This window comes from Electrona antarctica, assembly GCF_951216825.1.
Source record: "Electrona antarctica genome assembly, chromosome: 12".
NCBI lineage: Eukaryota > Metazoa > Chordata > Actinopteri > Myctophiformes > Myctophidae > Electrona > Electrona antarctica.
The window spans coordinates 41,991,272-42,017,900 of record NC_136793.1 but is presented as its reverse complement, the minus strand read 5'-3'; the positions used below and the strand labels follow the sequence as shown (position 1 = coordinate 42,017,900).

The window sequence follows — 26,629 nt, the reverse complement described above, 5'->3', positions numbered from 1 at the left end:
ACCACCAGTGGTCCTTGAAGAGATTCCAGGTGGACCCCAGCTAAATGATGGAGAGTTGGTAACCAAATTCTCTGGGCTACCTCTGTTTTCCCAGATATACAGCAATAATGTGTTTCCTTCTATAAGGAAATATATAATAATACATTATATACTATCCTCCTTTCTGATGTTACATGGTTCAATGTTTGCACATTTGTGCCTCATTTATACAGGGGGTGTATGTGATATTGTTTTGTTAAAATAAGTGTATTATAAGTATAACTCTATGTTACGATAACAATCATTGCTATAAAGTGTTCAGTGACAGGGATCTCTCCCAATCACTCCAGCTCTTTAGTAAACATAATGTTCAGGTGGGGATAACATGCAGAGATATAACTCATGCAGGATTCAAGATAATAAAGTAAATAAGCCTTGTGGACCATAGGGCGGGAGCCTATCTCCTGTTTGTATGCACGAGGCAGTTTAATGTACACCCCCTGGGCCTGGACATGACGTTAGTATGGCATAGGGACTTAGTGCGCCAAGTAGGGAGGCATTCGATCCCTTTTTTAATAGTCTTTGGTATGACCCGGCCGGGGATCAAACCCCAACCTGCCAATCGCAGGGCAGACACTAACCACAAGGCTGGTGAAGCAAGATAAAGGTAGTGATGAAACAAAACAAAAACAATCAGTTGACAATATCTGTGCAAAAAGTGCATTCCAAATTACACTCTGGCACTCCAAGTTCTCAAAGATATGGGAACATTAGGGGAGGGACACTAGGATATACCTCCTTATATGTGCAGTTTTTAAATTTAGACAGACGACAAACCCTAATTAGACGTCATTGCTACTGCAATATGTCTTACTACAGGCTGGCAATGCCAGCCACAAGATTGTACATCACTGTGGTGGGGCTGGAAGAACTGTCAGTGGTTGTGTTTACAGCATTTATTTATAGTTGCAAAATGAATTGAGTTTTTTCATTCAGCTTTTTAATTTAATTTAATTTAATAATAGACTCAGACTGACTAATTGTCTACCTACTGAATGTCTCCACCTGACTCAGCAAATATTTACTATTCATTTTGGATGATAAATATTACACCTTTAAAACAACGCTGCATGCGCGTGTGCTTGTGTGCGTGCGTGCATGCGTGCATGCGTGTGTGTGTGTGTGTGCATACTGCTTAGTCACTGTTTGACTGTAATGCACAGCACGCTGTGCACTTTGTGGTAAATTGACCGTGGAAATGAGGTCTGGAGCCTTCTCTATCTCCGTTTTATGCACTCTATACTAAAGTTATACACCATCCTACGATGAAGTATAAACCAGTTGAGAACCAGCTGTCAAAATCTAAAATTTGATTTGGCCCAGTTTAGCCCAGTGTGTTCTGTGTTAGGACTTGAAGAGGCGTATGCTGTCAGTGTTTGGTAAAGCTCGCTCGACCACAGCGAGGGCTAGGCCTCCAGCTGTGCCAGTTATGGGAGGTCTAAGAGATACCACAGACAAGAGGAGAGCTCCATGGGTGTACACAAATTGCTGGGTATGCCGCATAAGGCTTATAGTATACTGTGTGCAGATGCAATGCATCACAGTGTGTATTTTCATCCTTCATGTTTTTTTCCCCCTTCAGGCTCAACATTGTCATTAAGCAGTAAGACAGGACAACATTTGCCCTGAATTAGAGGAGTAGCCAGAATCACAGAGCAGTCGGCGCTTTCCCCTGTTGGCAGGGCAGGATCTTTAAAGCTATTGTTTTGTAATAAAAATAATAGTAGCATAGTTTTAAGAGGGTAGGGGTTGCATAGTTGCATTATTCACAGACAGATGATGTAGTATGAATTAACTAATGAAGCTTTAGGTTTGAGATAGGCAACCAAACCCAGATTTGTAAACGTATATGAAGTCTTGTGTCCCTATTCTGGGGCTAAAGACTTCCCTATTCTGGGGCTAACCGCTTCACAGCTAGAAGGTCCTGGGTTCCCCGCTCAGGCGTGTTCTCTCCTCCTCGTCATCAGCGCCCATACCCTGGGTGGGGTTGGCGAAAGGGCCTTTCTGGGGGTAGGTACCCTCACAAAAAACATGCAGTAATCCTACTGCCTCCCCCTTGTCAGGATGATGGAGGGGAAAGGAACTGGTTGGAATAACGTGTTCCTTCCACGCGATACGTCCTACCGGGGAAACTCCCCCCCAGGTGATAAGAAGCGGCCTGCTCACTCATCATGCATTGAAGGAAGCATGAGCTCAGGTCAGGGCTCTCCCCAGGTTGGCAGCGGGAGAGTAGTGCCCAGGATTACAGTTTAGGCCTAAGGCAATTGGCACCGGGTGAAAAAATGGGTTACAAAATCATGGGATAAAAATTTAGGAAAAAATAAATATGAGGTTCATGACGCTCAACAGCAAGATCATTTTTAGCTTGACGACAACATCAGTTTTTGACCTTCTGGTATCAATCACTGACCACATGCCAATTGTCAACATATGCTCATACCTGCAGCATAGCTCAGAATGTCCCCCAGTTGCTGTTATATAATGTGATGCCGCATGCAGTGATTGTGTGTGGGTACGTGCGAGAATGTGTGTGCGTGCAATCTGTGCATACGTGCGAGAATGCGTGTGTGTGCATGTGTGCTGTTGCACTCAAGTTATATTATATTATACATTAAAAGTGTCAGATAATAATAACATAATATTATGTTCTGTGCACTTGCACTTAATGTCCAGTGCATCATCATACTAGATACTTTTCATCTGTGCACTTGCACTTAGAATTAATGTCCAGCACATTGTATTGGGTTTTTAACATAATCACATATGCTGGGAAAAAAAGTTTGAATTTGATTTGATTAGGCTACAGTAAAATGAGCTGTTGAGATGTGGATTGATGGTGTGGATGTTGATATCCCCACTAGAGAGACAGAGAAGTACCCAAAACACCTCCAAAGAGTTATCTCTCTGTCTCTCAATGACTCTCAGCTTGTATCTATCTCCCTGTCAATCTTTACTCCCTTTATTTCTCATGCACCTGGTTTTCTGCCTGGTTTCACCTCCTCCCCCCTCTCTTTTCTCTCTCTCTCTCTCTCTCTCTCTCTCTCTCTCTCTCTCTCTCTCTCTCTCTCACCATTCCCCCCCCTTCTGTTCCTCTCTGTCTCTTCTTATGGGGCTTGAAGTGATTTCCAGGCGGTGTTTTGCTGGCCTTCTGTTGTTAATAAAGAGTTGGCTCGCTTGCATGCACTCTTGGCTGGTAGACGTTAGAGGCCTCAGGGCACCAGGGAACATCGGCGTGCGTTCACAGCCCAACCAGATCTCTTAACGCTCGCTAGTGACCCTCGGATCGACGGCCCTCTCCTCAGATATCCCCTCACAAACACTCACTGGACAAAAAACAGGGAGTTGCTACAGGCGAATGATGTCCAAGCAGTATTCCTCACATACAGTATGTGATGGTCTGTTAGTAGATCTGTTTGTATCTGGTACGTCTCAAGCTTTCATGAAGACGGATTGTTATCCCATGAGGCAGGGTTTACATTTTGCCTCTCCTGTATGAGCACCATGTGTGCAATTAGTCTTACTTCAATAAAATAGCAGCCTCAAAGTCTCTGTGGTTTCAGTGGAGAACAGATTTGTCACTGTAAAGTAAGGGTTACACTGTGCAAATGTGCCCTCTATCCCTCAGTTGTGACTGGATGCCAGTTACAGTATAGCCCCCTGCCCTCCCCATCTGCTTTGCTTTAATTTACACCCTACAAGAAAAGTGAGTTATAAAGTCTGCAGGGAATTCTGTAAATTCACCCTCATAGTCACTTGTGCCTCCATCAAGCCAGCTGCCAGCCCATGATGACGGGGTGCGTGCATGCGCAGGACTCTCGCTGCTATAGAGGGTATGCACATGCATAAAGTGAGTGGCAAATCGAGTGGCAAAGTGAGTTTAACGTAGTTTAACATTGTTTAATGCTATCATATAGGACTTTTCTGTTTGGATGTACAGTATGTGGGCTGTCCAGGCCAGAAAGTCGTTTTTTGCCACTCCGTATAGGCGTTCCTGCATAACTTCCAGGTATGATGATGTCACACACATACCCTCTAGATTACCTTGTCCTGCTTAATCTCTCTTGTGTACAACATTTAACGTTTCATTGTCGAGGGCCGGTGCACATGCAGTCCATGAGAGTGACTCTTCAGTTACCCAATGAAGTCAAAGTATTGAGAGCTATACAGTAATGCTTTGTAATTGTAATATGAATCACAGAGCCTATGGGCCAGGAAACAGACAGCCTGACTCTCATCTTCGCTCTCTCGACATCATTTTTTCCAGGAGGAAATAGTACAGATGTATTTCATCGCAATGTACACTTATGCAGTCTCTGAGATGAGGTTCAACCGTTCAGGGAATAAGCAGCAGTGTGTCATCGTTCAGTGTACACCCTGGACGTGTTGTTTTCAGCAGGCGACAGATTGAACAGCAGTAGAGGTTTAACCTGCAACCAGGGCCAAGGCCCAATTACCACAGTTCCAGTATTGTGGCCATTAGATCACCGTCTCTGGGGACTACAAATCTCATTTAGAGGAATTACATGGAAAAAGTGAGCTGTAATCAAATGAAATAGTTGAAGACAGTAGGGAGACTCGCTCGGTGTAATAATCACCTCCTTTTAGTTTTTCCTCACTTTGGCGTGTGACCTCGGACGAGTTCAGTCTTCCTTAGATGTTCACTGGCGTCTAAACGGCAATTAGAGCGTTTTCTATTTCATGTTAGAAAAAAACAAGTTATTGGGTTGGTTTATTCCACTCCAGGTCCAACAAAAAAAAGCAGGTACTATTTTTAGCCATAATATGTGAAGTTGGAACGGTGCTCTGCAAAATATATGGATGGACGTTATGGCAACCAGATTTGGGGGCGGGGTTTGGAGCCGCGACAAAACCACACATTTGCATTAGAATGGTTCCATGCCGGCTTTTGGATGAAAGCACTTTTTTCCAAGCAGGTTGGTCTGTGTTGTTGTGGAAGAAATACAACATCTTGTATCCTGTGGCCATCAATCAACTAATACAATCCAAAGACAATTTATTTAGTAAAATATACAGTATTGGATCATTTAAAGGGGCGTTGAGGCTGCGATAGATAAATCCATGTCCCTTTTCCATTCCCCCTTTCAGACCAAAGAGCAGCAGGAACAAGCCCTAAACCAGAGTAATAAAGTCTTCCTTTACTGTGCCTTCCTGGACTATAGGTGAGTCTCTATACGCAAAGCATGGATGCCATAAATTATATGTCTTAGAGATGTTGCATATTATATTGCTGTTTCAGCTTTTTTAAAGTAACCTTTAAAAGCACTCATCTGATAATAAGCGGAGCCAAAACACTATTTAGAAACCATAAATCACTTTAAAGGGGAGTGTGTTTTAGTTGGACTCGAGCACTTCCTTTCCTTACCCCTCTTCTCCCAGAGGTTCAAGAAAAATGTGAATTATTGCATTTGCCTGTCAGGCATTACATTTAGCAAAACATTTTGAGTGAGCCTCACATAATGCATTATGTTACATATTCGCAACCACTAATGTTCCGGATTAAAACCCTGTTAATTCTTTCTTCTGTTTTCTTGGATATATTTGCTTATGGTTTGCTGATGGTTTGCGTGCGTGCGCGTGCATGCGTGTGCGTGCGTGCGTGCGAGATGTAGTGTATCAGAGCTGTAGCGGAGGTTGCTACAGTATTTGCCTAGCTGACAGCACAGAATGTTAATTGTCATGCTGTGTGTGCGTGTGCGCGTGTGTGTGCATGCGTGCGTGCTTGTTGATGAAACTGTACAACATGTGTTTTTCCAATCCCATGCACTGGATGTGTTTTTGTCGAGTCTGCATGCAACAATTTTCTCTGTGAATCTTTTCCGTCAGTTCCAGGGAAGGAGTGTGGTCCAACGAAGGATGTGTGCGATCGGGGGGAAACCTCACCTACTCTGTGTGCCTGTGCAACCACCTCACCAACTTTGCCATCCTCATGCAAGTGGTGCCAATCAAGGTATGAACTTTTCTCCTGGTCTCATGTGATAGATGGTCACGGAGCAACTAGAGACACTGTGTCGCTGTATACAGTATTTCAACTTTAATTCCACTGGGACTCCTTCAATCCTGGTCTGGGACATCAGGTTGAATGCTGTTTTGGGAGAGGTGAAAAGCATAGTCTGGCTCTTCCGGCCTGAAGTTGAGAACCACCAGGCTCATACCACAAATGAATGACTAGTTTCCATTTGAAAAGAGATCTTTTGACCATGTGTTTCACTTTGCTGCCTAAAGTACATGGACCCCTATTGTTGGGAGCATTGTCCATCAAAACTGCCCTTATTCCATAGTGGCCTACCCTCTCATTGTGATTGTCCAAGTCTCAGTACATCACAAAATGGGTTGGAATGTAGAGTCCAGACTGATATTCCGGACATTATTTGACTTTTGGATGACATTGGTATATCAGCAATTAGCCCTTGAGTCCCAATTTTGGGGGAATTTTCAAAATAGCAGATCTACAACATGTTGAGCTTATAGATGGCCATTTGTGAAAAATGTTAATAGGGCTTAAGTGGTTACAAAAATAAATTCAGTGTCTGTGTTTTATTTAATTGCTTGTACATAAAATGTGCCAAATAGAAACTTTAATAAATAAACTTTTTGGCTAATGGTCTATGACTCAAAATCGGCATTGGGCCCCAAACTCTGGCATGGGTCAGGTTCTATTGGAGTGTAATTGGACAGAGGGCAGTGGTTTACCACACATTCACCCACCACTCTGAGTCTACTGGCACTGCTGCTCTTGGGTTTGACTCTCACTGTTCCTCTTCAACGGGTCAATTATAAGCAGACCTACACAGTAGCAATGTTGGTTCTACTGGTGGTTTTATATAGAAGGACTGAGGACAGCAATGATTAAGTGTGGTTCTTTCAGAGCCTTTGCAAAGGCCAGTGGTCCATGCCTCAAGCACCACAGTCTCTCAAGAGGCCAAAGCTAAGAAAAACATATTTGGCCTCTTGTTATATGCCATAACTGTAAATGTGAGATATAAAATGCACACTGTTTGTGCATCACTTTTTTCTCATTTGATTTGGTACATACTCTAATTTAAAGTACACATTATAGCCATAGAGCTGAGACTTCTGTACAGATTTATATCATAATGCCTCATGTCAACAATGTGTTCTCAAAAGGCAACCGTCAGTGTCCACTATGGAAGTGGTCAGCACTCAGAAGCAGCGTGAATAGCTTCCTTAGAATAGAAAAGAGGAGCCCTTGTTTTGTAGCTAAATGAGCCAACATTGTATTTGAGTAACAGCCGTCCTATTTGATGCTATACTTTCTCCTGAAGCGGTCTCTAATTAGTGGGCTGCCTCATCCTTCAGCTGCAGGGGAACATCCCACGCGTCCCTATTCTGGAAGGCTGCAACTTCTCTGGCCCTCCTAATGACAAGGCACATGTGAAGGGAGTTAATGGAGATTCAAACCCCAGTCCCTCAAAATAGTCTGAGCTCAAAAACAACATCAATGCAAGTATGCAACTGACTGCACACTGTGCCAAGGATATATGTGTACACAAAGAAACACAATTGCTGCTGTCTCTCTGTGAGAAACACCACATGCACTGTGCATATCATCAAACCATAACAAAACATATCCTTGGGGGGGAGAGGTGTGTGGATTCAAACCACCCAAAGAATACTTCCAAGAAGAAACTGTTTTTGTGGGGGAAAAAATCACTCCATGGTCGGGACAGCTTTGATAAGCCTTTGAGCTTTTCTGACACAAATACGTTTTGGATGGAGAGGAAGCCCTCATCCACTGATCCGCTGGACTGTCCAGCGACTCTCTGCATTGCTTTGCTTTGAGGTCAGTATCATACCAGGCAGTGATTCAACCAGTCATACTCTCAATGGTGCCTCTGTAGCAGGGAACTTTGGCTCCATGCCAAACGTCTTCAGTCTCTTCCCCAAACGGTCAGTGTGTACATCCCAGTTGAGATGAGGGTGTGCTCTCTGTCCGGCTTCCCTCTAGTCCATGATCAGCTGTTTGGTTTTATTGACTTTAAAAGACAGATATTTCTTCAGTTTCCAATTTGTCCGATTCTCGAACTCACTCCTGTAGACTGACTTACTGGCACCAGTGCCGCGCTATGAACTTGTAGGTCTGCTATTTTTGAAAAATTGTGAAAATGTGACGCAAATCTTTGAATATATATTCTTTCAGAACGAACGTTTTTAACTCAAATCTTTGCTTCCGAGGGGTTCCTGCCCGGAATAACATATTTTCAGATGGGGGTCGGCGGCCAATTACATATCATTTTTGGGGTCCTTGACATGAAATATTGAGCACTACTGATACAGAAACATAGGTATTTCAGAAATATGTCCGAATTTAGAAGACCTTTTTTTTTTTTTCCGACGTCAGGCATAGCATTAAAAGAAAAAAGAAAAAAAAGGTCCAGGATCCAGCTGCACAGGCTGGGTTTGAGACCTACTTTAGATACCTGATACTGTTTTGTTTACTGTCCTTTATTAATGTATTGTACAACATACTATACGAGTTAAATTATATCATTCCACACACTACATAATGTAAAAAATAATGTCAACGTCAACAATGTCACCGAACTTTACAATTTGACTTGAATTGAGACAGCAGGATGGCTTGTGTATCGAAGTTGATTGCTTTCACAGCAAAATAATTGTGTCATGTTGACATAGGTATTTCAGAAATATGTCCGAATTTAGAAGACCTTTTTTTTTTTTTTCGACGTCAGGCATAGCATTAAAAGAAAAAAGAAAAAAAAGGTCCAGGATCCAGCTGCACAGGCTGGGTTTGAGACCTACTTTAGATACCTGATACTGTTTTGTTTACTGTCCTTTATTAATGTATTGTACAACATACTATACGAGTTAAATTATATCATTCCACACACTACATAATGTAAAAAATAATGTCAACGTCAACAATGTCACCGAACTTTACAATTTGACTTGAATTGAGACAGCAGGATGGCTTGTGTATCGAAGTTGATTGCTTTCACAGCAAAATAATTGTGTCATGTTGAAGCTCTACCACGGTGGTGAAAGTGTGCCCAGTCCTGTTCACTGGCCCTCCTGGGATCACACTAATGAGGGGTCACTCTCATGGTCAGCATAAACTGTGCAAACTCTACAGCACATAGTCACTTCCTGGCTACCATTACGTTAGTAGCGGGCGAATCAAACAGACCAGTTTGCTGGACAGGACCACATGGAAGAAAGGGTCAGACCTCAGTTTAATCACTTCCTCCTGTGCAGGCTGGCCATGGCATATAAAACACTGACATAGCGATCACTGGCATGATGTGAAGAATGTGGGGGGTTGCACTATGTCATAACACCCTGTAGTGGGCACTGTTGCACAAGCCCAATTTTCAGCTCTCTTTCTCTCTTGTGGTTGCAGTTTAACATTTTGCTTTCACAGCAGCACCACGGTTTTTTTCAAATAATAGTTTACGTTTTACCTCATGTTCCCATTCATATCTATATATCCACAGTAATGAGTTTCTCATCCACACACAGCTCACTGATGGCCACCGGGTGGCGCTGTCGACCATAGGTTACGTTGGCTGTTCCATCTCCATCTTCTGCCTCACCATAACTCTGGTTACCTTTGCTATCCTTTCGTAAGTATCCCATTATTATTATAATTATTAATAATTATTATAATTATAATTATTATTATTATTATTATTAGTAGTAGTAGTATCCCAGGGACGTGCACACATACAGTAGACATCAAAGGGGGCTTCAGCCCCTGCCCTTTTACCCATCTGTAAAACAACTGCCCTTTCCAGACCACGAATGCAGCATTTACTATGGTGAAAGAAATGCAAATGCCACTCATTTCCATGCCATGCTTTTTTTCCGAAGTCACCTGAACTTGAACACAGCGTTTTACATTGAACAAATTTGTTTAGAAATACATGTCGTACACCGCATCTCCAGTAGCTAAAGAGTGCTGGGTTGCTCCTCGAAAATAGCTGATCTACAAGCTCACAACGTGTCGCAGTGCCATGCGTTCTGAGCTTGTAGATCTGCTATTTTTGTCCAAAAGTGCCTCTCTAACACTCTCTGCACGTCTCTGAAGTATCTCATTCTGAGACTGGACTGAACTGTTCGTCCAAATGCTTTTTCATGACACATTTCAGCCTGCCTCAACGACATCATGCCTTTTCAACCTACACTATCTTCATATAATTGGTCCTCACTAAATGCTCATTATTATAAGATGATACAATTTTTGTCTACTCACTCACTGTGTCCCAGAGGAGGGCTGTGGACAGTTCAGAAACCCACCTACCAGAGACATCGTTAATAAAAATCTATATCATGAGCATTAGTGAAGACCAATTACCGGTATATGAAAAGTAGGTTGAAAATGGGTGAAGTCATGAATTGTTAAAGAAGTTACATAATCTTTTTTTTAAACATAAATATTATGGAGGTCCCTGGAACTAAATCTTTTCAAATGGGGGTCTGAAGCCTTAATGTGTGTCAATTTGGGCGTCATGTTTGAGAACCACTGCCCTACATTTCTCCTCAGGTCAGTGAGCACCATCCGTAACCAGCGCTACCACATCCATGCCAACCTGTCCTTTGCCATCCTGGTTGCAGAGATCCTGCTGCTGATTAGCTCCCGCTTTGACCCTGGCACGGTAGGCACTCCTCATTCACTGTGGAGGATGATGATGATGATGATGATGATGATGATGATGATGATGGATGTCTTATATTGTGTTAACGTATTTAGGCCTGACGTCAAACTATAAAAAAACGTTCGCTCTGAAATAACTAAAAAACATTGCATGGATGCACCTGGGACGTATCCTCAGTGATGTATCCTGAGGTCAACGGGGTTTCGGGTCTCTCAACATCATACCCCTCACTCAGGCGACCCAGCCGGGAGTGATCAAGTCCCGACTTACGTCCCAGTAGCTACCCTCAATCAGTCCAATCAGAAAAACCAGGGGCACACAATCCGTTGGAACTACTCCAGAACTACTCCGCCAGGGCTGGGAGGTACACTTCTGGCGCATGGAGGGACTAGGCTCTGTGGGTTGTCTCCTGTCCGGGCCCCTCCTACGTCTCACCAGGTCCACTCCTGCTCTCACCAGGAGTAGAGCGAGGACCTGTGCGTTGCACCAGAGTCCCAGCACCAGACAGTTCATTCAGGAGTGGTGGGCAATGGTTCCGCAGGGTCATGGTGCTGCGGTTCCGCTTGCTGCTTGCGTGGCCCTCCCAAAGGCCTCACCGAGGGCTGTTGGGCTTCCTCCTCACGGAGGACACAGGCTGGGGCGCTAACCCATACTGCTCACCCGGGTGCCGTCTACATTCCGGCTGTCACCCGTCTCTCCGGTGGTCACCAGACTATACCTGATCTACAAGCTGTTGTCACAGCTTGTAGATCTGTTCTTTTTCAATAGCTAAAGTATAACATAATGCTTAGTTAAAACACCAAAAGGGGTTCCCGCCCACAGCCTTAAAAAGATTTAACTGCAGATACATTTAATGTTCAACTTCAAATATACAATTTGGTCTCAGAAGTCTAAACATTGGTTCTCTTCACTGAATTCACAACTTGAAATACACCCAGTCAAAGACCTGTATTCGTTATCATTTTCTATTCATGTCTATTTCCACTGGTGAAATTTGTTTTATATTTCATTCAAACTGGTATTAAAAATGGTCTTGAAATGTCATGTGCAGTCACCGTGTTATAAAATAAACAATGATGGTTATGCTGGTAAACTATGAGGATTCATGCCAACAATAATGATGTTGATGATGATAAGTGGAGTTTATTTGTATAGCCCTTCATCTGTGTTATAATCTCAAGGGGCATTCAGGACCACAATCATGTAACATTCTGATGCATTTTAGCATTGAGCCTTTACTTAATAGATAGAGCATCTGCTCTCCGCATGCTGTGGCAAAGTGTCAGCATATTTTCTTCTTGTGGCTGTATTATTAATGGTTTTGGTGCTGCTCTTTTCCTTCCTTTTGGATGAACTCTGTACAGATTATTTCATCACCTGGTCTTGTCTCCTCTCCCAGCTGCCCTGTAAGGTCATGGCGGTCTTGCTTCACTTCTTCTTCTTGAGTGCCTTTGCGTGGATGCTGGTGGAAGGCCTCCACCTCTACAGCATGGTGGTCAAAGTCTTTGGCTCGGAGGGCAGCAAGCACTTGTACTACTATGGCATTGGCTGGGGTAGGTGTGGTCAATATGTGATGTTTCATGTTCAGCTGAAATGGCACATCTCTCTCTCTCTCTCTCTCTCTCTAATTAGCAGGCAACAGTGCAACACTATATCTCTCTCTGTTTCTGGCACAACAGTGCCACTTTTGCCCCTACTGGTACTCTAAACATAGTCACATAGGTCGTTAGGACATAGTCAGTCACATAGGTTAGGACGGACCACTCCTGTTCCTTGGAGTGGTTGCACCACTCAAAAAGAGTGGACGAGTTATAGTGTTCCCAAAAATGTCTAGAATGTAAATAGTGAAGGGAAAGCCACTGTATGATGCAAAACAAGACTATGGCAAACCCTAGTACTACTGGACAGTGTATAAAATGCTTGAGGAATTCAAATTCAAAGAGCCACTTGGGCTTGAAACGTTACGTACGATGGTGGAAGAAAATACATTTAAAGACTTTTGAAGCATGATCCAGTGTGCGGACTCTATTGTTCTTGCATGTTAACTTCTGCCCTGCACCTGGCACCTTGTGTGCATGCTTGGATGTGCATGCTTGGATGTGCATGCTTGGATGTGCATGCTTGTTGGAATTCAAATGTGAAACAACGGATACAAGAATGGGGCTGTAGTACCAATCATAGTGAACGACATTTGTAGTGAAAGGGTTAATTCAAGACCAATGCATTCCAGGCAATTAACACATTGCATTGGTTTACAATTGCACAGCCCGCTATGACCTATTGTAGCCACAAACATTAATTTGATCTGGAGGGGAGTTGTCCAGCAAAACTTGATTTTATTCATATAGAAGATGTTGTTGGTTTTCGGCCTCATAGAATAGAGCATGGTTCACTAATGTGTTAAATGATATCTATCCTTGTGTTTTTAAGTGGTGCAACCACTTCCTTAAGTGACTATGTGTGTGGGTGGCTGGCTGGCTGGGTGGCTGGCTGGGTGCATCTGAGCACGAAAACAGCATGGTTGTTTTTCACCACCTGTGCGCAACCTAACACACACACACAAACACACACGCACATATTAACTGTATATATGGTGATTTTGGGTGTGCCAGTATAGTACAGTGACAATACAGTACAGTACAGTAGAGGGTACAGTAGAGGGACCCCCACCCGGTAACTCTGTCATTTCTCAACCGTTTCGGACGCGGGGCGGCTCGCCGGAATCGGGCCGCACGCTGTGGGTCTGAAACAAAATGTGACTGAAATTGACTGAGCATAGGGTGAACATAAAGGCAGATAGAGAAACAACGAGATAAACTACAGTATACTTTGTTGGACTTCTGGGGAATGCATAGTGTCCCGTACACATGCTGAAGCGATTAGTGGAAATAAGATCCCTTTTTTATTATTATTTTCTCTCTTTTTGCCAAAGTAATTTCTCATTTTGTGTGGCCAACTGCAAATGAACTGCTGGAAAGTTGTTCAGTGGTTTGAAGTGTGGCACTTAGTCATGGAGGGTAAAAACACTAATTTTGTAATTAACAGCTCTTGTTATTATCCTTGATAAATCCTGCTGACCCTGTTTCGACAAGGTAACAGTTAAATCATCATGTTGGGGGATTAACTGGAAATCTCTGGGCTTGGCAAGCCAAAAGGTTATTATTCAGATGAAAGGATAATGATGAAACAGTCATGCTCAAGGAAATGAAGAAGGAGTGTTACAGCAACAGAGACATTATCAAAACAGGGACCTGGATCAAATTGTGTACGCACGTTTCAGGCTTTGTTTTAGCACTCTGACAGTATAATTAGCAGTAGTTAATTTAGACAATCACAGTAAAGTATTCAAACTACTTTGTTTGGCAGACATATCTGACAAATTGCATTGATTTTAACTGTATTTGACCAGTGTAGTAAACTTGCATAAATGTATGATAGATCAGCCCTATTAACGGCAATAATACGTTCCCTTGGCATTTATTGTTTCTCCTTTGTTTGCCAACAGGGTCTCCACTAGTGATCTGTGTGGTCTCTATGTCATCCGCTCTGGGCAGTTATGGTGAGGTTGACAAGTGAGTACCAGGACACAACAACTGGGACACTTGGGCCAACAACAGGGTCAGCCAGACAGGATCATTGCTATATTTCAACTTTTTATGTACTGTGCTATCTTTGCGTTTTTTTTAAAACTTTTTTTCAAGTGAAAGTGGTTCATTCTTTGTGTGGGTTTTATAAAAAATACATTGGATCCATTAAAACACTGGTTATTAGCTAAATGTTTTGAACAGGCTTGCATTCGACAGTGATTATATTATCCTGTCAGACGATAATATGGATTCTAATTCAATTAATAAAAGCCCAGGGAATTGCATAAGACAAATGACGTGACATGTAATGTAAACATATGGGACATATGGGACATGTTTACATTACAGCATTGCAGCTTTACATGTATGCGTCATTTTTGGGAATTACATTTTTTTTTTTATTGTTGTTAGTTTACAATAAACCCATTAGCTTCTAATGACTGCCTTCTTCCTCTGTGTCCCGCTTATTCAGCTGCTGGCTTTCATTGAAGAATGGAGCTGTCTGGGCATTCGTGGCACCAGCAATGTTTGTCATTGTGGTAAGAATGATATAAGTTGTCAAGTTGTAAAGTTTAACCACTTGAGCCCTATGAACAAAAAATGCTAAAAGAAATAGCTGATCTAATAATAATAATAATAGCTCAGATTTATATAGCGCTTTTCTAAGTACCCAAAGCGCTTTACATAAAACAGTAGGAACACTTTATTTCAAGAAACAAAGAAAACAACAAAAAAACAAGGCAAGTAAAATGTCAGTTCTAGGTTATAAACATGAAAGGCTAAGCAAGGGATGGGGGGGACATCTTCTTAACCGGACCTCAGCTGGGGAAGGCTATCTTGAAGAGGTGGGTTTTGAGTGAGGTTTTGAAGGAGAGGAGGGAGGGGGCAACTCTGAGATGATTGGGGAGTTCATTCCAGAGGTTGGGGGCAGAGACATAGAAGGCCCTGTCTCCCCAGGTGCGGTACTTGGCCTTGTGGACCCTCAGGAGGTTGGCTTCACTGGACCTGAGGGGGCAGGCGGGCAGCTGAGTTTTGGACGTGCTTGGAGTTTAGTGAGGCTCACAACATGGCGTATCATGATTTGCGCCATGTTGTGAGCTTGTAGATCAGCTATTTTACTTTAGGTAGTTTGGGGCGACAGTGACACTGTCATACGACAAAGAATAAAATAGGGATAGCATTAATTTAGCATTAATGTATGGAGAAAATTAAATACAAAAACAAATATAGCTGCAAGCTGCAGCAAACAGCTATAAGACGGGGTCAAGCCCAAAAAGAAAAAAAGCTACATGTATATGCAATACACACAATGAGCTATCTAACTATAAATGCACCAAGTCTCTGTGTGTGTGTGTGTGTGTGTGTGTGTGTGTGTGTGTGTGTGTGTGTGTGTGTGTGTGTGTGTGTGTGTGTGTGTGTGTGTGTGTGTGTACGTACGTCTGTAATCCATGTAACTCGAGAACCGTTCGCCCCACCGACTTAAACATCGACACACGCGTTCCACCCCACCACAGGCAGTGTAGTGCCTGGTGTCGAGTTGGCCGGACCCACGGTTGTCCAGAACCGCCCCAAAAAGGCCTCTGCCCGAGGGTCCCTGCCCAGGCTCCATATATGGAGCTGGCTTGTTCTGACATCATTCTGACGTCTGTATAGACACCATATTTGGGCATGCCTGACAAAGAACTCCATAAATGGGCATTAAAAGGGACAGAGACATAACTAGAAATGCATTCTGTCGAGGTGCCAACTTGCGCCTTGCACACAAGTAGGCCATACATGGCCTACTTGTGCGCAAGCAGAGCGTGCAAGTACTGCTACTATAACTAATAGTCTATTACAACTGCTGTTCTAAATCCTTTAGACCCGTTATTGACCTTATACCAACCTTGAAGCGTACCTTAGTTACGTCACCATCAACAGCCAATAAGGGACCACCATTCTTACCGACACACACACACACACACACACACACACACACACACACACACACACACACACACACACACACACACACACACACACACACACACACACACACACACACACACACACACACACACACACACACACACACACACACACACGTTACCTTTTACCCACCCAACATTGAAACATCTTAATTACGTCACCATCAACAGCCAATTAGGGGTATGCATACTATACAGACTGTACATACCACTTTTTGTCCAGCTGACTTGCTTGTGCAAGTAATATCTGGGTGGGGCATTCATTTGCAACTTGCATCATTCCAAATTGGCCAGTTCCCAACGGGCACCGCCGTAGAGGCTCCAACGGCCACCGCTCTAGTATACAGTTGGAGGCCATCGATATTGTCCTTTTCTTTTTGCTGAGGTTTGCGTGATCTGCGCAAAAGCACAGTTAACCCATTTTGGGCGGGAACCCCTTTTGGTGTTTTAAACATTATGTTATAATTTAGCTATTGAAAAATAGCAGATCTACAAGCTCATAGCGCGCCACCGAGTGGCGCGCTACGAGCTTGTAGGTCTGCTATTTTTGAAAAATCGTGAAAATATTTATTTCAGAAAACTGGAGGATTTAGAAGGATTTTTTAAAATTTGGAGGTCAGGCCTAAATGGGTCAAATGATAAGGGACAATATCGGTGGCACCCAACTGTAAGTAGGCTAATACAGAGAGGCATGTGATACAGAGAGGCGTGATGTCATCCCAAGACGTCGTACTATCGTCTTCCAAATTACGTTTTTCTGCCTTTGAAGGTTTTTCTCTCCACAACAGGAAATATGTGGCATGATACTTGCTGAAAGCTGCAATCAGGTTCAGAATTCCTGGCTAGTGTCGTTCACTGATTGGAGACTGGAAATTACGTCAGCTTTTTTCATTAAGCTGATTGGCTGAAGAGGTTGTCTGTCAACGCTGTAGTCCCGTAACCAGTCGAGACTCCACTCGCATGATTTGAAATGCGATTTCAAGCTTTTTTTGATGGCCAAAAAAGCGGATCGAACAAATCATAAAATGGACTCATTGGGAGATCTACAGGTCAGAGGTCTTGTAAGGAATGACTGTGAGCTTCAGTTCCTGAGGGATTCTCACGGCCCTCTACCATATTGCCAAATTCCGTGGAAAATGACAGCACAGAACTGCCAAAACTGCTAAGAATTTCCGAATCCGTACGGAAACAATAAGGGGTCTATGCCCTTCGGGCTTAACCCCTAATTACCCTAACTTAACTGTCATACTTAACTGTAGAGATTAATCTAAGAAACTCCTAGTACAGTACAGTCAGAAGCCCTGTGGAAAAAAACAAGCCAGGGTCTAATAACGGTGTTGCTCCCATGTGGATCTCGGACATCATGCGACTATAGTCTATGATGTCAGTTATTTATGACTTGGGCAAATTAAGTTTCAGACATATCTGACCCCTGATTGACTTCTTGCGTGGACGTTGTGCTACTGGCAGCAAGCACAATAAATTCACTGCACTGATTTGACTGCTGTTTGTGAGATGAACCCCTGAAAGACAGACAAATAAAGACACCCACAAACAAGACCTCTTCTAGACTGTATTTTTTAAGACAGGGGGTGACAAGGATGGGGTTGATCTTCCTCCTGGCACTATGTGGGTGGTGGGGTCTATTCACTGGCAGGTAAGACAGTAGGGTACAAAAGCAGTGGCGACACAGAAATGTGTGGTGAGGGTTAATTGGCACAAATAATAAATTGGGAGAAGAAAAGCGCTAAAAACTAATTGCTCCTCTAAAATAAAAATAGATTCCTGCAGACACTGTGCCATATCTCTTGTACCACCATGAAGTTAATTACCAATGCATCACCGCCTCTGTGACTTTCAGGTGAACATCGGAATCCTTATATCAGTGACGAGGATCATATCTCGGATCAGTGCTGAGAATTACAAGGTTCACGGAGACGGCAATGCAATCAAGTAAGTAGTTCACATTTCCGTGACTACATTACTAAAGCTTGAAAGTTTCACAGCTCTCAAGCTATTACAGCAAATACATTTGTTCCTTTGTTCCATCTCTAGGCTGACTGCAAAGGCAGTGGCGGTGTTACTACCTATCCTCGGCATTTCGTGGATTTTTGGAGTTCTTGCTGTCAACACACAGTCTTTGCCATTCCTTTACATTTTTGCTGTGTTCAACTCATTACAAGTATGTTCTGAAAAATAAGTTTGTCATTTTATTCATGTGTTCATTTAGAATTGTTTTGTTTTACCATTTCATTTGTTTTCATTTAACAATCACTTTTTTGTTTTTTCATGTAGGGTTTCTTTGTCTTTTTGTTTCACTGTCTTCTCAACTCTGAGGTAATGCCATCTTGGTACTATTTGCCTACCGTTTGCCTTTATGATTTAAGTTTGTGTCAATTTTGAATCCAGAGGTTAACAATTTGTCATCATTGTTTCTTACCTGTTTCTGCAGGTCAGAGCTGCCTTCAAACACAAAACCAAGGTGTGGTCTCTGACCAGCAGCTCCATCCGAAACATAAATGTGAAGCCCTTCAACTCTGATATTGTGAGTGTTCGTATTAAAGGAATATACCTATATACACCCTAAAGGCCCTGACACTAAAAGTGCCATTGATGTGAGTGTCCCTGGCACACTAAGTCAATCTCCCTTTCAGGATTGATTGGGACTTGTGCGCTTCAGTGCTTTCATTCAGTCATACTGTATGCTATGGTCTTATCTGGTTTCTGTTAAAGTGAAGTTGAACTCTTAATTGGAAGAATGATTTAAGTATCACTGTACATTCCTAAATCCCCATTCAAACAACTCTACATGTCTCAGCCAGTCAGCCTGACTTCTCACCATTTTTTTAGATGAATGGAAACAGGGAAGGTGTGTCTCCGACTAAGATGAACACTTGGGACAAAAGCACCAACTCAGCCAATCGCATCGACCTCTCCGCCGTCTAAAGAAACACAGATCACTGCATCTTTCAAAGGCAGAAGCAGGAGAGTGATTCACATGAAGTTCATGCAAGTGTAGATTCCCAAACACTGGCCAGAGTATTGTTTTACATTGTTTTGTGTAATGAACTGCACACTCTTGCGGACTATTCTCATCTTCAAAGACAAACAGACTCAAAGGACTGTGCCTAATAACTGCATTTTTAGATATCTTATGGAACAGCGGCTTCTGAAGAAACACTAGGTCAGTAAACGGACAGTGAGCTTTACATGCTTTCACTACGTTCTGAGGTCTGACGTAAATGAATGAATGAACCATGAAGTGGCTTGAAGTGCCTTCTGAACTGTAGGCTAGTCTATTCAGCCTAGTTTAAAAATAGGACAGGATAAGCAACAGTTTAAGAATATGTTTGGTTCATGTTTTTCCTTGTTTAACCTTTTCAAGTACTACCACATAACACGTATCATTATCATTATGATTTTGACAGGGTTATAGTCGTGTTCAAATATATGACCTAGGCAAGGGGTATATGAAGATTAAGGTTAACAAATGTATGTTTTACAACATATATTGTTAGTATTATTATTATATATATACAGTTTTAAAGAGGTCCATTAGAATGTCTTGATGAGCTCTTAACAGTATTTGATACAGTCAGAATCCACATATCGGCTACTCTGTCTGTGATCCTGTACTCACTGTGGTCGGATGAGCCACACCAAATCTTCTGTGAATTGTTAATTCACAAAAGATTAGTTATGTAACATAATTATGTAACATATCTTTTGTCAGTAGAAGATATTGAAGTAAATCAGACACCATATTCTGATCCTGAAGTATTTATTTATTGTGATTCAGATAGCTGTATTAATGTTCCAATGTTTTTGCAAAGCAAAGCTCGAGAATCACTTATCCTCTCATTTTGTTCAATATTGTTTCTCTATAATTGTGTCACCATGAAACAAAAGACTATGGTATTATGTAGTACCTCACATGATCACATCTTAGATAGCTGCATTATTTTGTGCTTGTTAACGAATAAGTGAATACTTTGTGTTTTGGACACAATTCTGTGAATTCCTTTTTGTGTGTGTGTGTGTCTGTCTGTCTGTCTGTCTGTCTGTCTGTCTGTCTGTCTGTCTGTCTGTCTGTCTGTCTGTCTGTCTGTCTGTCTGTCTGTCTGTCTGTCTGTCTGTGTGTGTGTGTGTGTGTGTGTGTGTGTGTGTGTGTGTGTGTGTGTGCGTGTGCACGTTTTGTTCAGCTGTTTCTGTTGCTAAGGTTAATGTGCTTTACAAGTGCTTTACAAGTGATGGCTTTAATGCAAGTCAAATCAGATACTTTTTTTTATCTTGATAAAGCTGTGAGATTGGAAGGGAGATAAATGGTAGTGCCTTTATCCAGTTCTTTACAATGTGCATTACATTCACCAACCACACACTGATGGCGGAGGCAACCATGCAAGACACCAGTTTCTTAGCTCAAGGATACTTAGACACTAAGCCAGGAGGAGCTGCGGATCGAACCAGGAACCTTCTGATTCCCAAGTGGTCGCTCGACCTCCTGAGCCACTTTAAAACATGTTTTAAAGTTCTTGATTGATCTTACACTGTAAAAACATATAAGTTAATTAAAAACAGGATTTACTGTAAATCACTCTCAATTACAATTACATTCTGTATCATGTTAGTTAATTATTTTAAAGTAAGTTAGGCCTGCCTGTTTCAAAAGTCATACTGTAATGTATTGTATATTGATTCTTTTTTTTCTAAGGTACTGTGTTCAAGGCTGTCTTTTGACTTCTATAATATGTTTATTAAAACTTATATGACAAAAAGAAAACATAAAATGTCAATTTGTTTTATGCTGACTTATCAGTGGTATATGGAACTTTATTACTTGCGCAAGCAGAGCGTGCAAGTACTGCGATTGGCTGGGTATGTACTGTATGTCGGTGTTGTCCACCAGTCAATAAGATGTATGTCGGGGGCACGGTGGCACAGTCGGTAGTGCTGTCGCCTCACAGCTAGAAGGTCCTGGGTTTGATTCCCGCTGGGGGCGCTGGGGGCGTGCTCCCTCCTCCGCGTCATCAGTGCCTTGCATTGTTCTCCCCGTGACCCCTAGGGTAGGTATCCTCACAAAAAACTAGCAGTAAGCCTGATGGAGGGGAAAGGAACTGGTCGGAATAACGTGTTCCTTCCACTCGCTACGTCCGGCCGGGGAAATTCCCTCCTGTCAGGTGAAAATAAGCAGCTTGGACTCCTCATGCATAGAAGGAAGCATGAGGTCAGTCCGCTGCAGAGGAAGTGTAGCGCCCAGGATTACATTACATAATTGACACTGGGTGAAAAAATGGGTTGCAAAATCGTGGGATAAAAAATAAAATGTATGTATGTCGGTGTTGTCCACCGGCCAATAAGGGACCACCATTCTTGATGATGTAACTAAGGTAACTGTGTGTGTGTGTGTGTGTGTGTGTGTGTGTGTGTGTGTGTGTGTGTGTGTGTGTGTGTGTGTGTGTGTGTGTGTGTGTGCGTGTGTGCATGTTATGTATGTCGGGGTAAGAATGTTGGTCCCTTATTGGTTGTTGATGGTGATGTAACTAAGGGACGTTTCAAGGTTGGTATAAGGTCAATAACGGGTCTAAAGGATTTAGAACATCAGTTGTAATAGACATTAGTTAGTAGCAGTACTGCTCTGCGCACAAGTACAGTAGGCCATGTATGGCCTTCTTGTGTGCAAGGCGCAAGTTGGCACCTCGACAGAATGCATCAGTGCATTGTCAGGTTCAACCACACAGTCCATAAAGGACGGTGACTTTCAAAGGTATATAATTCACAAGGAAACGTAAAGTCAATGGACAGCCATGGTGACAGACCCGCCTTGTTCAACAGTTTAATGTTAGCCGGGTGGAAGCAAGCTGTTCATAAACTTGGCGGTCTTGCCCTTGAGTAGGCCTCCTTGCCTGGACACAGTCGTTGTATAGGACAGTATGTGGCTGGGGTGGTGCCTGTCCTTCATGATGCGCAAGTTTTAGAGGTTTTTTTGTTTTGTTTTATGTTTTATTTAGAATTCAATTCTCTGATTCACATGGATTTAAAATATCCTGCCCAGATGGCCAGCTGTTTAATTTTTATATTCATTTTATTTATTTATTTTGGTCAATATATTATTGGCAATTTATTCAAGATGATGGAGTCATTTACTGCCCTCCCCTCAGACGCAGCATGAGGTGAAGTGTGGGTTCTTTCTGGATGTTGTAGTCAGAAAGGGTGCGGCCGTCTTCCAGTTGCTTCTCTACCTACCATATTGCCAAGTTTCGCGAAAACCGCTATTTTTGACGGAAAAAGATACAGAAGAAAAATCTGGACAAATACAATGAGGGACCAAGACGCCCCTTCGGGCTTGGTCCCTTAAAAACAGACAGATACAATAAAAGGACCAAAGTCCCATGGGGCTTGGTCCCTTAATTAAATGTACATTTTCATTTATCTACAATGACCAATGTACAAAATAATGAGTTTAGGGTTCATTTAATGTTGTGATGACAGTCTATATCCTACAGACGGCAGTCAGATTGGTTGAGTAACGTCATTGGGTATCCTACGTAATCACACAAAGACATCCCAAGGTGGTAATAAACAGCTTTTACAACAAATCCAGCTGCCAGTAGCATCTTCCTTTGAAAATTATTTGTCAACACTGACCAGTGTTAAAAGTCGCGTGTAAATGCAGGGAATTCAATTTGTCATATTAGGATCAGCTTCCTTGATTGGCCAACCCAACTGATCGGATTTGTGGATTGGCCAAACTTTGCGTGACATTTGTGTCACCAATATAAGCTAGGATTCAATTCTTGCTCAAAGCACTGACTTTTAGAATCTGCTCAATTTAACAGTGTGAGAAATGTTTTACTGGGCCGTACATCTGAAGTGCTGCTGCTGCTTGCAGTTTGGCTGAATATCTTTAGTGCTTCATTCAGATGTACGGCCCAGTAAAACATTTCTCACACTGTTAAATTGAGCAGATTTTAAAAGTGTGCAACAGTAGCGGAGCACAAGTTGCGGAGCACAAGTTATACTCCTTTGGAGGGGATTGTGATTCTGATGGCAACGTGACTCCGATTGAGGTCCTAGTTTTCAACACAATATCGTTACGCTGGAGTAAGTTACCCATGGTGACAACAGGAGGAGAACACCTTGAGGTTCCCTCCAGGCGTTGGGGCCACACAGCTGTGCTGATTGAAGGTATCGTCTACATCTGGGGAGGGTGTAACTACCACTACAGTGAGAACTACAATGACCTTTATCCATTTGATGTTGACACTCACAGATGGTTCAAACCTGAGGTTTCTGGAACGGTTCCAGAGAGGAGGTGCGACCACTCAGCCTGTGCCTTAGGGAAGGTCATGTTTATCCATGGAGGACAGACTCAACTGTCTGGACACACTAATGACATCTACAAGTTGGACACCACCTCAATGGTCTGGTCTTTAGTTAACACCAGAGGCACTCCGCCACTTGTTTCAGTATGCCACTCTGCAAACATCATCGGGACAAAGATGTTTGTATTTGGAGGCGTCGGCAGCTAGAGTGTTTGACACAGAGACCAACCTCTGTCTGAGCGCGCCTTCTGCACAGCTTCCAGAACAGCGCTTATGTCATTGTTCCTTTATCTACAAAGGAGAGCTGTACATATTTGGTGGTTACAACTCTCCTCCAGTTATTCAATGATCTGTGGAAATTTAATCCAGAGACCTTCTGGACGAAGGTTGAGCCCAACTTAAGGGGAAAGGCCCGTGTCCAGCATATAGTATGTGCTGTTGCATAATGGGCAGTGGTGTCATGGTGTTTTTTTTACTGGTACCACAGCGTTTTAATGACGCCACGTGCACACGCTCAAAATAAATAAACCTTGAAATGTCCATGTGTGCTCACACATTCCCTCCTGCCACATGATGAAAGAGGTCAGTAGTACAGCTAGGGCACATGACTTATCAACCTGAATGATAACAGATACGCTTAGATACAGAATGAACATGATTAAAACAACAGTCTTGAGACATGTTACTCACCCTGGCACTAGTATAAAAACCCAGCAGCAGACCCAGGTCTCGAGACCCGGCAGCGTTCTTTGGCAGATGACAGGGCCTTTAAATAGTCACCTGATTGTCAATGAGGAAGTGGACTGTCCCTATGGTGGCCCCTGAGGCTCAATTCCAACCGGCCACATGTGCCATGCGAATTTGTTGCATTCTTTGCTTATTTATTTTCCCTGCGTGCTGCAGGATTGGATTTGTAGCGAGGTATTTTGAAGAAATGTTACCGTTTTGGTGAAAAAGAGTTACATGTTGGTTATCCCTAAAACTGAAACGCGCGTGCGTGCAGAGGGACCAGACCATTGTTAATTTTCACTACACAGCAAAAAAAATTATCTTTTGAATAACATGTAGGCCTATACCATTCAGTTTTAGACCTATTTTAGACCTATTTTGAGAACCATCAGGGTCAAAACCCGCTCGGAGCCATGAATTCGGACATACTGACTGCAATGAAAGCCAGCCAACAAAAAAATCTCTGAACTTCTTAAATGCAAGTCCAAGCTAGCCAAGCTCTTCGACAGTGATCTCCAAACCCAACTAGGCATCCTAAAAAGCTAAGAAACAGTGTAATGACCAAATCAGCTAAAATAAACTTTATCAATGATAAAGCCGAGGAAAACAAAAACAATCATCGGGAGCTCTGGAAGCTACTAAACAACCAACTAGTCTGCGGTCAGAAACTAAAAACCAAGTTTACAAACATCAACATCAAATCGGATGACACCCTCATCACTGACAAGCTTGATGTAGCCAACTACTTAAACATCTTCTTTACAAACATTGCAACAACGCTGGTTAACAAACTGCCCTCCGACTCTGGGCGTTTTGGTGTAGAGCACAGCAATGCCTTCTACAAAAACCTAGGTGTTTGATTTTAAAAAAAAACAACAACAACTGAGGAGGTAGGCTACTTAAAAATCACACCTGTGTGAAGTGAGTGGTGCAACTCCGTGTGGGGGTTCCCGGGGGTGGGGGGGGTTCCAGACCGCCCGGTTCCGGCGAGTCGCCCCGCATGCGAAACGGTAGAGAAATGACAGAGTTACCATGTGGGGGTCCCAGGGGGTGGGGGGGGGGGGGGGGCTCCAGACCCCCAGGAACGCGCCCAGGGGGCAGGGCCGTTTCCGGCGTGCCGCCCCGCGTCCGAAACGGTTGAGAAATGACAGAGTTACCGTGTGCCGGTCCCTCTACTGTACCCTCTACTCTACTGTACTGTACTGTACTGTACTGTACTGTACTGTCACTGTACTGTACTGGCACACCCAAAATCATCATATATACAGTTAATATGTGCGTGTGTGTTTGTGTGTGAGGTTGCGCACAGGTGGTGAAAAACAACCATGCTGTTTTCGTGCTCATACGCCAGGCAGGCACCCACCCAGCCAGCCACCCACCCACACACATAACTCCGTAAGGGAGTGGTTGCACCACTCAAAAACTGAGTGCCCTCCAACCCCACAAGGCCACTGGCCATGACAATATTCCGTCCAAATTTCTCAGAGACTCAGCCATCTCTATAGCTCCAATCATCACCCACATAGTAAACCTCTCCATCAAACAAGATTTCAAACTGGCCAAAGTAACCCCCCTGCACAAGAAAGGGAGTAAATTAGACCCCGGCAACTATACCGCCCTATTTCTATTCTAAGCTCCATCTTGAAAGTGATGGAAAAAATAGTCTATGAACAGGTTGAAAAGTATCTTGCCACAAATAAATTAATGTACAAGTTCCAATCTGGTTTCAGAACATCCCACTCCACTGACACCTTCTCTATTTGAGCGACCACATCAAACACGAGGTGGATGCTGGTAAATACTGCGGCATGGTCATGCTGGACCTCCAAAAGGCTTTTGACACCGTGAACCACTCCATACTGGTTAACAAGCTAAAAGCAATTGGTTTTGATAGCACATCAGTGAGCTGAATGCAATCCTACCTGGAGGGGAGAGAACAGATGGTGGAGGTGAACGAACGGAACACTGTCCCCTCCCCTCCCAGTGAGCTGTGGCGTTCCACAAGGAAGCATACTAGGGAATTTACTGTTCCTAATATATGTAAACGACATGACATCAGCTTGTGACTGCAACTTGTTCCTGTTCGCAGATGACTCAGCACTGCTGGTCTCGGACAGGAACAATGATAAAATGGTGATAAAATGGCCAAAATGTAATCAAACAAGACAGAGATTTAGAAGGAATAAGCAAAAGCGTGATGCGGAAATTCCTCCTCCGAGTCCACACTCCGTCCGCTGTGAGTCTACTTTGTGGAGTGGGCGGTGGCTTCCAGGCGTGCGTGTGTGTGCGTGCGTGCGTGTGCGTGCGTGCGTGCGTGTGTGTGTGTGTGC

At 43.1% G+C, this 26,629-nt stretch overlaps 1 protein-coding gene across 1 annotated transcript in view; it reads left to right on the top strand.

Moving 5' to 3' along the window:
- adgrd1 (adhesion G protein-coupled receptor D1) overlaps window positions 1-20,291 on the top strand; it is a 41,962-nt gene extending 21,671 nt beyond the window's left edge. The window contains exons 14-25 of the mRNA XM_079516540.1: window positions 5,146-5,219; window positions 5,884-6,007; window positions 9,559-9,662; window positions 10,583-10,694; window positions 12,094-12,247; window positions 14,200-14,266; window positions 14,754-14,820; window positions 18,110-18,201; window positions 18,304-18,430; window positions 18,544-18,585; window positions 18,701-18,793; window positions 19,099-20,291. Coding sequence (XP_079372666.1) covers window positions 5,146-5,219; window positions 5,884-6,007; window positions 9,559-9,662; window positions 10,583-10,694; window positions 12,094-12,247; window positions 14,200-14,266; window positions 14,754-14,820; window positions 18,110-18,201; window positions 18,304-18,430; window positions 18,544-18,585; window positions 18,701-18,793; window positions 19,099-19,194 — 1,152 coding nt within the window. The 3' untranslated portion in view covers window positions 19,195-20,291. The remainder of the gene's footprint in view (window positions 1-5,145; window positions 5,220-5,883; window positions 6,008-9,558; window positions 9,663-10,582; window positions 10,695-12,093; window positions 12,248-14,199; window positions 14,267-14,753; window positions 14,821-18,109; window positions 18,202-18,303; window positions 18,431-18,543; window positions 18,586-18,700; window positions 18,794-19,098) is intronic.
- The last annotated feature ends 6,338 nt before the right edge of the window (window positions 20,292-26,629 follow it).